Here is a 12,034-nt window from a genome sequence, read left to right on the forward strand (position 1 = left end):
TGTCATTTCCCCCACCACTGCATTTAAGGCCCAGAGATCCTGCCCCAGGTCTGTTTATCACAATACTAGGCCCCATCCGCCTTATACATTTAAAGCAGTATCAAAGCACTTTAAACAGCCATGTCTTTCCCCAAAGAATCATGGGACGTATACTTTGATAAATTGGCTGAAAGGTGTTAGGAAGTGCCTATTATTATTATTTTTAAAATTAAGTTTTTACATCAAGTTTAAGGTATATAACACAAACAGAACAGTAACAACAACAAACAAGTGTGGGACAATCAAGTTGAAAAGTCTGGGTGCTGTAGCTAATGGAGGCGAATGGGGTCTCCCAGGATTCCTTGGGAGAAGTCATGGCTGTCTCAAGTGGTTTGATGCTGCTTTACGGTGCAGATGAGGCCCTGGTGGAAACAGCAAGCCTCAAAGCACTTGTTCATGGGTTACCCTTCCAAATTTCTCTTGGACCCCATGTAGGTAAGCAGTTCATGGACATGCCCCCTCGAGAGAACAGGTGGGACCACTTATCCTATGTTAGACGTGGAGCCCGTTACTCGATGGCCGGCTTAATCAAATGGCCATTGAAGGTGATGTAGATGTCCGACTCTTCACTGTAGATGCCGTTCTCCCTCTCCCGCTTGAACATCCGCACCCAAACCTCATCCCCTTCGAGGAGGTCGAGCATGAGGCTCTGGCTCTGCATAATGCTCCGCTCGCTGGGCTGCGAGTAGAGAATGGCCACCTCGTTGTCGTTCTTCATGATGTGGAGATAGGTTTCCTTGTAGTTCCAGGTGTGGACATTGAGGTTGAAGAAGTAGATCCCCGGCACATAGCAGAAGAACTTCCCCGTGAACATGTTGAAGTGTTTGTAGAGGTTGACAAACTCGGTGTCGAAAGTGACATGCTGGTAGTAGTCAGAACTGTGGAGGGGTTTCCGCCGGCCCACAGAAAAGGCCACGTAATGTTGCTTGCAGGAGTTGCCTGGTAGCCCAATGTGGCCCTTTTGCCCTTTCTGGCCGCTATGACCACGAAGGCCTCGTTCACCCGCTTTGCCTTCCGGGCCAGAAATTCCTCGCTCTCCCATTTCACCTTTTTCACCTGAGGGCACAAGGAGAGGGCAGGTTGTGAAAGTGCTTATCTGCCATGTAGTTGTGGGCTGGAGGGTAGGGGTATCTGGCCAGGACAAAAGATTGACTGCATTCCTGAATTGTTGTGTTGGACCATTGGCATCCCTTCCAACTCTATGATTCTATGGAGGCCAGGCAAGAACATAAGAAGAGCCTGCTGGATCAGGCCAATGGCCCATCTAGTCCAACTTCCTGTTCTCAGAGTGGCCAACCAGTTGTCTGTGGGAAACCCACAAGCAGAGCCTGAGCACAAGATCACATTCCCCTCCTGCACTTCTCAGCTACTAGTATTCAGAAGTGTTGCAGGCTTAGCCAAAGGAGGCAGAGTATAGCTGTCAGGGAACTGCCATCGGAGCCAGGAGTGGAGGAAAGGCTCTCCAGCGATGCCGGAGAAGGGCCCAGCAGGGAGAGAGGGAACTCATCCACTGAGGAAGGAATTCAGCGTGACACCAGGAAGAAAGGGGAGCAGGGGAGGGCTTCGGAGAGATGTCTCCAGGACTCTTCCACAGAAACTAGCGGGGAGAGCACAGGTCCTCCGCTGCCCACGCCCACCCTGCGCAGAAGACTTCCACGCAGGGAGGCTAGGCGGAGACTTGGCGTCAAAGAACTTTTATGCTGGAAGAAGTTCAGGAAACGCCCACTGACGGATTCTGCCAGTGACTGACACAGCCACGGAGTAAGGGATGTGCAGCCAGGGAAAGGTTTAACCAGGCAACTTTGCCAAGAGTAGAGGCAACTTATGCACGAGCAACCCCAATTCCTATTACAATAGCCATCATGAATAAGAGTCTCTGATAACCTTCACCTCCACGAATTTGTCTAATCCTTTTTTAAAGCCATCCCAGATGGTGGCCACCACTGCCTCCTGCAGGAGTGAATTCCATAGTTTAACTATGCGCTGAGTGAAGAAGTACCTTCTGAATCTTTTAATATCCAGGAGCCAATTTGCAAAGCTAGAATTCAGTTTTGGCACATGTGAAGTAAGGGGCGATGCCAATAACGAATGGATTTTGAACAAGTGGTATTAAGCATATCTATAGTTTATTTGAAGGGCCACCTTTGCCTGTATACATGCCCTCATGCTGATATTTGCTTCTGGAGTCCTTCTGGGTGCCCACTGCTGAGATGGCTCAAGTTGGCATGCACACACAGTAGATCTCTGCAGGCCTCGTAGTTGAGCTCTGCATATATCCCTCTTCAATGCTATCTTTTACTGAGATTGGAATCAGCCTGAGTGCTACAGAAAAGCTCCTTAAAATATTCTGGATCCAAGCCAGCGTTACTACTATATCTTGATAATTTCTCTTGCTCTTGGCTGTGTATCACTTTGTGAGGGCAAAGCCCTAAAAAGCAACTTAAGGATAATACTTTTAGGTAAATACATAGACGTTCTTCAGCTGGGAGACAGAATTAAGGGATGAAGGTAAAGGTAGCTAAGTCATGAGGACGGCCCCTACAGGAAGGCCCATCCATCACCAGATTAGTCAATTCCACTGAAAAAAGGGTACATTTAAAATGATGTTGAGTGCTTTTCCTTTCCAACTGGTCATTATAAGAACTCTGTAACTAAGAAACAGTGCCTGGGTTTGCTTTCTCCGCCTCCTCCCTCCAAAGCCTTTTTCCTTTTGTGCTGTGTCTTTTCAGTTATAAGACGGAGGGCAAGGACCGTCTTATCATTGACATTCATAAGCCTTTGGTGGGGAGATGGGGGTGTTGAAAAGCAGGTTTTTTAACAAAAGTATGTTGCGAATCAATAAATAATCAATATCTATGGTTTCTGAATGCTGTTCACACACGCTAGCTTCATTGCTGGATGCTGCAGACACTGAGTGATAAATGTGCCCATGTGAAGCGACTCTTGCAGGGAAGAAGGACTAACCTTGGACGGCTGCTTACCTTTCAAGATTGTGATGTTGATGGTGGGCTGGATCCTGGGCATGGCATAGAGGGAGTCGCTGGTCATCCGAGTGTAGCGGGAAGCGGTGATGGAGCTGGGCTGCTCAGCCGGCCCGCAGCATCGCACGCATGATGAAACCCTCCGGGCCTCTCTCTTTGGGAAGGCCTTTTCACCCAGTGGTCTTGTGGCATGCAGAGAAGAAGCCAGGAGCAGGAGAAGGGGCACCCTCATCTTGAACTAGCCAAATGAGAAGGAAGAAATGTTTTCCAGGGAGAGGAAAGGGACTCGGGGCCACCTAACTTACGCTAGCATTGCAGGCATCTTGCTGAATCAGGGCCCCCACCAACAACTGGTGGTGGTGGTGGTTTCTTTCTGGCTGTCCTGAATTTATGGATAATTTTAATTTTTTTTTATGTTGTGCTCCTCTGGCAGCCTTTTTGTATCTCCTTGTCTGCTGCTTAAAAGCCGCAGGGTTATTTTGGTTGCCCTTTTCTGAAGCTTTTCCAACTCAACAAAAAACTGTTGCTTTAACTTAGTGCTGTTTTTCTAAAAAAAAAATGTTTAGGGGTACTCTCATTTTGACTCAAGAAAATCACCATTTTTTATAGCTCAAATTGGGGAAATATAAACAAAGTAAATGGACAAAAGTACAAAGATTCACAAAATGTTCAGGGGTATGTGTACCCCCAGAAAAAAGCACTGCTTTAACTTATTTTCTTCCACAACGCGCCTGATCCTTTTTCAGCTCAGGACTTCTTTTTTTGGAAAAATTGTTTTCTGACACCTTTGCTTCGCATGCAGCTGAAGAAGATCGGTAGGAAAAGAGAAAATGCATCAAATCTATTATTAACTATTTTGCCAGAGAAACATCCACCCCACAGTCTCATTTATCTGCTGCAGCTACCTGTATATAAAATGATGGATGAGTGCAGCGGGCCTGCGGTGTCTGAACATGGCAAAAACCGATCAAAGCCCTATTTGCTCACCATGATGGGTGTTTCAACGATGCGGGGTAGTAAAAAGAGTGAAGGGTGAAAGGAAGCATCCTGGGGTCTGAGACACATATTATGGCTTATTAGGTTGTTGTGGAAAATAAAGACACCTTCTATTAGTCCCAAAGTCACTGTGTTTAGTTTCCCCCACTTCCTCCTTAACAGCAAAGATTTGGAGGATCACCTGCTAAGCAGTCATGGGGCATTAGCAGGAATACGCTAGACACCTGTAGTCAAAGATTTGGCTTGTGAGTTCAAATCATTATGTGGAATTATGTGTGGAGACTGGTCCATGAGGCCAAATAGGGACACTGCCCCACCAGTCTTAGCCTGTCTTCAACCAGTCCCCATCTGCCTGTTTTCTTACCCTTTTTGGGAGGGTCAGTTGATGTTTGATATTGTTTCTTTCCTTGAGAAAGCAGGCCTTGCATCTGCTGAGGTTTAATTTTTTGAGCTTCTGGAGCTCAAGGACATAACACCATACTCACACCGTACCAGAACAAACATTGCTTAGTACAGATAACATCTCAGCTTACTGTGCTTCTCAGTGTCCCCATTATATGCAGATACAGATCCTTCAGAGGTGAAGTGATCGTCATTTTTACTTGCCATGAACTCACCCAGTTTAAGCTCGTTGTTTTCCCCTGTGGCATTACGAACGATCCAAAAGCTTGGCTGTCCTTGCAGTTTTATGAGAGGGTGTCCTAGAGAAACTGAGAAAACATCATCAATTCATATTGGGAGCCTGTTAAGTCCCCCATTCAAATTTCACCTCCAGTAGAAAAAGAAGAAGAGTTTGGATTTGATATCCCACTTTATGACTACCCTACAGAGTCTCAAAGCAACTAACATTCTCCTTTCCCTTCCTCCCCCACAACAAACACTCTGTGAGGTGAGTGGGGCTGAGAGACTTCAGAGAAGTGTGACTGGCCCAAGGTCACCCAGCAGCTGCATGTGGAGGAGCGGAGACACAAACCCGGTTCACCAGATTACGAGTCCACCGCTCTTAACCACTACACCACACTGGCTCTCTAGGTGACCCTGAACCAAGAGTCACCAACATGGCACAAGTGGTCACACTGGCACCCCGATTTATTTTCTGGCACCCATGTTTGAGCAAAACTCACACACTGTCTTCCTGCTTGAGGATGGCTACCTTTTTCTTTCTTGAAAAGTACATAGAGGAGAAAGTTGGGAAAGTGGCCCTCTTTCCCTCTCCCTCTTTCAGCTCTATGTGATTTTCATGTCTCAGATAAATTATAGTGGAAGTTATAAGAGCTGTGTGGCTCTCATGGCACTTGCTCAAAAATCCAAAAGGTTGGTACCCCTTCCCCCCGCTATCTTAAAAAAATCACCCTTTTTTCAGACTCTGCTTCCCGATAAGGAAATAAGAATACTGCACACATGCCCCACAATATTTCATAGCTGAATATAGGGACATAATTGCAACTTCATACTCTTAGGTACTTTTTTCCTGTGGCAGTCCAAGCAAAGCATTGTGGCTGATGTGTTGCTACCATGGGGAAGAGAAGCCCCGAATGTCCTCTTCTCTGTAGTATTTAGCAACAGAGTACATGACAGAACATCTTTCCATTATGAGTTTTCTCACCCCCATCTCTTTTCATTGGTCTGCTACTTTCAGGGCTGGGGAAACTCAGAGTGCAATGGCATCACATCCAAGAGCTCAGTGGTATTATTAATATAATGATTATTTAAATTTGTATACTCAGGGTGGTATACTCAGGGTATACTCAGGGTGGTATACTCAGGGTATACTCAGGGTGGTTTACAACAGAAAAATATAATACAAAAGCACAACATACATGAAAAAAACAAGAGCAAAAAACTCAAACCCATAATACTGAGAAAGAGTGAGGGTCTGACTTGGTATAAGGCAGCTTCCTATGGCAAAAACTGGGGCACCTTTAGGCCTGATCCAGCAAACGAATCCTAAGGTCTCTCTCCCCTTGGCACAAGAAAGAGTCAAAGAAAGGCTTGGAGAGGGAGTTAAAGAGCTAAGCTGATGGCCAGGGGCGGTCTCTGCCTTCCAAAAGGAAAGACCGAGATTACATTTCTCTGGGAGTATTCAAAGCTGATCGTGTTATTGAGAAGAAATCCTTATCTTTGAAGTGGAGGAAAAGGGAACCAGACCAATTGCTGGCTCGAAGATTATGGGAGCTTTTTCATTGCAAAGTCAGGAAACACAGCGGGGGTTGTTCTAAAATCGATAGTGGTGTTAATTTGAAACTGGCAAGTACTTGTCTTTTGTTGTGGTGACTTCTGTTCTTAGGAACAAAGTAATCCACTTTATGCCAGGTAAGGCCACTGGTCCAACTTGCTCAGGATTTCCTACACTGACTGGCAACACCTCTCCAGGGTTTCTGGCAAGGGAATATGCTTCAACAGCCCCAATTTTCCCAGGAAAGCTCCAGAATGTCTAAAGCCATCATGGCTTCTGTTTTGACCCCAAGGGCACCCAATTTCTCCCGGCCAGTGGACAGGGGCAGCAGTGGCATTGGGAAGGAGACATGAGGGCTCCCCGCCTTCCCCCCCAACATGGTGCTCTTCCAGGAACTTCTGAACTACAACGCCCATCGGCCACCCAGGTTACCTTGCTGTGGAATGGGAGATCTGAAGGTTCTTCCTTAGGGCTGATGGGGAGGAAGTGACATCACCGCCACCCCTCCAGAGGAAACAGAGCTGTCTCCTTCACTCCGTCTTCCTCTTGGCTTCAGAGCTTCCCATGGACTGGGGTCGCTTTCCTCTGTGCGTTTGGGCAGACTGGCGTTGGTTCTCTAGCACCGTGTTGCTGGAGCCACGAAAAGGGATGGAGATTTCGGCAAGGAAGCTTTGACTTCAGAAAAGAAGTGCAGCTACAACAATGGTCAAAGTGTTTACAGTGTTTTCTGCTGCTTCTGGGAACATCCTGCTGATATAAGACCCTCTGCCGCCAAATGTTTTTGAGACATTTTGATAGTGTTAGTAGCCAAAACAAGTGGTGGTTCAAGGATTTTTGGGAACTGGTGGCTGCAGCTGCCCATTTTTATTATACGCGCACACACACACAAACACCATGCAACTATTAAGCTCACTATTCACCTTCCCAACTGTATTTCTTCATGCTAAGCTAGGATCATAATGAGGCATTAGAAATCCTCCTGAAAGGGCTCTATAACGACAACCTTGCATATTTAGGTATATATAGGAAGGCATGGAAAAAGAGGGTATAGAAGTGGAAAAGGCACAGATTTCCTGCATTATTGTGACATTATTGTAATGTATAATTATCATTATTTATTAGTCACATTTTTGCACTCAGATGTCTCAAAGTGATTTACGCAATAAAAACAGAAACAGCAGTTCTACACATGCAATGAATGGCCAGGTTTTGCCTGAGGGCCAAATTAAGATGTGACATTAAGCATGCAAAATACTAATAATTAATAATAATAATTAGTCGCCATAGTAGTATGTATTATGATTATTTTCTTATTAATCGCCTTCCACAATGCATCTCAAGGTGATGTACAATAAAAATGATAAAAAAGAACACAAAAAAACAACAGAAATGTGTGTGTGTTGCCCTTATATTCCTGCTCTTTCTCCGTGGGGCTCAAGGTAGAAGACATGATTTCCTCCTCCTCATTTAATCCTCACAACACCCTGTGATGTAGGTTTGGCTGAGAGGCAACAACTGGCCAAAGGCCATCCAGTGAGCTTCCTGGCCGAGTGAGGATTTGAACCATGGTCTCTCAAATCCTAGTCTGACACTCTAACGCTAACCAATACACCACACGACTCAGATAGACAGTCAGATAGACAGACAGGTACCAAAGGATGCCCATGGCAGAGACCCATTCATCCAGCTAGGAAAGCTTGTCAGAACAGAATTAGTAGTAGTAGTAGTAGTAGTAGTAGTAGTACCCTGCCCCAGCCACTCTTCAGTTGTTTCCAGAAAGTGCAGACAGTGGGTGCCTGTTGTATCCCCACAGAACAGGGGCAGCCACACTGGAAACCCTGTTTGCATGAGTTCACAAAGGCTCCAGGGGGCTCAGACCCATTTTGCCCCGTGAACAGACCTCCTTCATAACTGACCAGAAATCAGCAGGTGAATATTAGCATGGCAAGAAAATGAGCATTGTCCCTTGCTAAATGTTTGTTATGTGTATCTGTTTTATTCTCTGCTGGGGCAACAGTGTGAACACCCAGAAAGGGAATATTTCCCCTTCTGAAGATAATGTAAGTTTTCTCCCCTCATCATCAGGCAAGGGAACCTGCACTGCCAACAGTCATAGCACAAGTAGATATCTTCTCCTTGGGGAAAGCTTTGCCTGTTGAATTTCTGTCTGTTATGCAGCTGTGAATAGCACAGGAGCCCTACCAGAAGGCAGGGTGGCAACCCCAAGTGGGCTGTCTTGGGCTGTAACAGAGAGCTGAATCATCATCTCAACACATTATGTTTTTTTTTTAATTCCCGTTGAGTCAGAAGCAGAGCTCTTTCCATTACAGTTATGTTCCTGGCAAAAGGGAAACCTGGGTTTCATACCATTTCCAGCCAAAAGTATTGGCTAGCAATGATCCCTCACTTTTTGTTCTTTTCCTAGTAGGGGAAAGTGGATGCAAAGTCAGATTTAATAATTTGATGCAAAGTCAGATTTAATAATTTGATGCAAAGTCAGATTTGCTTTAATTTTTCTCGAATGTGTGCAAAGTTGCATATATTAGAGGAACGTGTGCATAAGAATGCATACATTAGTGAAAATAGTATATTGTTACAGAAGTTGGGTGCCACCCCCATTCTCTACCGAGCAGAAGCAAGGTTCCAGGAGGTTCCATCCAGGTGCTCACCCAGAGGCGGCTATCATAGCTTTAAGAAATATGGTTTATTCACCTATTTACACCTTCAGTCTGCATGGAGGGAGTCCAGATCTTACAGCATGTTCATTTCCAGCAGACCTTGTCCCCCACAGCAGTGCAGCACTGGAGGCAAAGGCATCTCTCCCAGCCAGCCTTCAGCCTGCCCACCCAAGATGGATCTCTGTCTGTTCTCTCCCTTCTTCTTCCTAACACCCCTTGCTCTAATGCATCTCTTTTCCTGACACCTCAAACACACACCACATCACCATGGCAACCTTTGTCTGCCCAGGCCCAAGAATTCCTTTCTGGTGGGCCATCAACACTTTTTGTCATGTTAATGCATCTATCCCAAGTGAAGCCCTGGCTTGGAAAGCAAGCTTAGCCTGTATTTTTCCACTGGCTTCCAGTCTTCCCTTCTATACTCCAAATAATCAAAATCCTATCATTTATTAATTTCTAGAGTTTAAGCGGGGGTCGCGCCCCCCCATCTATAACAATATTTCTTTTAAATGCATTGTGTTTGGACAAATGTCCTGCAAAAAAAATGTATCTGTTAGTCACAGTAATATGCAAATTATTCCCTATAATGCAGACAACGATTAAGGAACACACACACAAATGCAGAGAACTGGAAAGGAGAGGTTGGAAAAAGGAGAAAGTGAGAAACTGAAATTGACAGATTCCTCCACCTCTGGATTTTCACTGCTTGGAATCAGGCAACCCTATAGCAGAAAGCCATGCATCTAGGACTAGAGGGGACAGGATATTATGACCCTCGGGTAGAAGAACTTCCCCTCCTTCTACCAGAGCGCTATACTACTCTGATATCTGCAACAACAGATTGTTGCTCCTGGCTCGGAGGGTGTTAGGGTGGCACCTGTGGAATCCTTGCCAACAGCAGTTCAGAAGAATTCAGCAGAGAGCCTCCCCTCCCCTCCCTGCCCAGGGCTGCTCTTTTCGTGTGACTGCATTAGCATGGCATTGATCATGAAAGTCGATATCACCACCCGGTGCAAGGCAGCTTGCTGTGACGAGAGCCGCAGACAGACGCAACAGGAACCCAGCACCAGTCTATGCAGCTTTGATGTAATGAGGCAGGAAACCAATTCCATCAATGGTTGCTCAGCTGATCCAGAAAGGCTTTCTGCTGCATGGTAGAGGGTGGGGGAAACCCGGCAGACTTCTCCCTACCTATCTAGGATGCAACCATCCCAAATCCTTCTTGATCCAATCTTGTCTTTGGCAAAGTGGCTGATGTAGTATATAGGGATCAGCAAAAAGAGGCCGCAGGATGGAATCTGCCTTCTTCCTTCACCTCCCACCCTCATTCATGTCAGGAGTAGGAATGGGGGAAGACATTCAGTACAGTTCACATTTAAAGGCAAACCTACATAATCTGCACTCTCCAAAACTAAATGTGAATTGAAACTCAACCATTCTTCAGAATTCTCACTTCTCTCAATTTTGCAGCACAGTTCTTCAGCCAGGCAATGTGTGCAAAAATGCACATTATCAGGGGAAATTGAAAAGAAAAATTGTGATATTAGGGGATTTCATTTCATGTCTTGAAAACATGCTTAACTATTCCATATAGAAAGGAAAATAGCATACCAATGTAATCTTCTATGAATAAATCACCTGGATTATATGCCCATTTTTGCACCTCTGTCCAGATCAGTCTAGGAAAGACATCACCACTGCCACAATTACCCCACTGACAGGTCACAGGGGTGAAAAAATCTGTTCATTTCAGCTTCTCTTGGTTTCTCATTTTTCCAATCTTAAATTCAGCCTCTCCCCCTTTCCACAGCAGTTTGAAAAACCTCTCGTGAAAACTCATCAGCATTTGAGTGCATATTTCTCCTAAAAATACATATTTTTTTCTATCCAGTTTTGACTAAGGCACACTTTGTTGCAGGCAACATCCCCTACTATAATGCGGTTTTGTATGTTATTTTCACCAATATATGCATTTTTAGGCACACTTTCCTCTAATATATGCCTGGCTGTACACATTGTTTGATTGGACCACTACATCACAAAATTTGGATAAAAGTGCATTTCAAAGAATTATATCTTGGTTCGCATATTGGTTCAAGAAGTATGAATTAGCTAGTTTCTCATTGAATTGGGAACAGAGTCAAATTTCTCCCCTGATCCTAGTAACAGATCAATTTGTCCCCCAATCCGTTGTAACACTTCAAACTCAAAAACTTGAGCAACCAAACTGGTGACCTTCTCTTTTTGCCACCCCTATTAATTCCTTGGCATAAGCTTTCATTCTGTTGCATATCACTACTTCGGGTGTCACACAACTTACCTTTGTGACTCAAAAACTCCTTTCTCCTCAGCTTCCTAGCTGCCCTTTGCTCAGCCTGGAGATCTGAGTGCTCCCTTGTTCATTCAGGGATCAGACTTGTGGTTTCTCCCGCCGTTAGAAGCGCCCTTCCTGGTATCCAAATGAAACACTGGGTAGCAAGCCAACTTCTTATGAAACTCTGTGGCCTCACATGGCCAGCGGCTCTCAGAACGATTTTCTTGGAGTTGCTTGCACACACGTCCAATACGATGTTGTGGGTTCAGCTTCTGCATCTTCAGGTTAAAAGAGGAGGCTGAAAACTTAAGCAGACCAACGTCTTCTGCATCCAAATGGACAAGGGGGAGACACGTGGAATTCATTTTCCTTTGAGAACTAGCATCACTTAGAAGGCCACTTTTCCTCCCAAAAGAATTTATTAATGTGATCGACAGATGTTCTTGGCTTTGGCAAGGGAGTGAACTTTCCAACCATGCAACGTGCTTTGGAGTCTCGGATCAGCACTGAGCTGAGAATATACATTCTATGAACTTTAAGTGTAGGATTCAGGTCAGCTGTAGACTTTTGCCCCATGAAGACATCGCTTGCTTTCTCTTGCTCTTCCTTCAGAGCTCCTCCTGCAAACCATCTATTCCATGAAACCTATAGCTTTACCTCTGTGCCTTACCCAGGATGCTTCTGAATGTCTGTGGCTGGAAACCACAGAAAGGGAGAGTGCTGTTGGGCTCAGGTCTTGCTTGCAGATTTCCCATCGGCCTCTAACTGGCCAAGGTACAACAGGATGCTGGACTAGACAGGCCATTGGACTTTTCCAATAGGCTCTTCTTATGTCCTTATGTTGTAGAAC

At 45.2% G+C, this 12,034-nt stretch overlaps 1 protein-coding gene across 4 annotated transcripts; it reads right to left on the reverse strand.

The window, feature by feature from the left end:
* Positions 1-335: 335 nt before the first annotated feature.
* On the reverse strand, positions 336-11,534 carry C1QTNF8 (C1q and TNF related 8). 4 transcript variants are annotated; one of them, XM_083711023.1, is made up of 6 exons: positions 11,191-11,534; positions 6,713-6,886; positions 6,625-6,652; positions 4,634-4,717; positions 3,021-3,258; positions 336-1,095 (listed from the first exon to the last, which is right to left on the reverse strand). In XM_083711023.1, the coding sequence occupies exons 4-6, from the start codon at positions 4,664-4,666 to the stop codon at positions 548-550; spliced, it is 819 nt and encodes a 272-aa protein (XP_083567149.1). In that variant the 5' UTR covers positions 4,667-4,717; positions 6,625-6,652; positions 6,713-6,886; positions 11,191-11,534; the 3' UTR covers positions 336-547. The 4 variants fall into 4 exon arrangements, with proteins under 4 accessions (XP_083567149.1, XP_083567147.1, XP_083567148.1 ...); XM_083711021.1 differs by having other exon boundaries at positions 4,634-4,726; positions 11,191-11,533; XM_083711022.1 differs by having other exon boundaries at positions 4,634-4,726; positions 6,713-6,957; positions 11,191-11,533.
* Between the last annotated feature and the right edge of the window lie 500 nt (positions 11,535-12,034).

Source organism: Podarcis gaigeae (genome assembly GCF_964106915.1).
Source record: "Podarcis gaigeae genome assembly, chromosome: 14".
In the NCBI taxonomy this organism is placed as follows: domain Eukaryota; kingdom Metazoa; phylum Chordata; class Lepidosauria; order Squamata; family Lacertidae; genus Podarcis; species Podarcis gaigeae.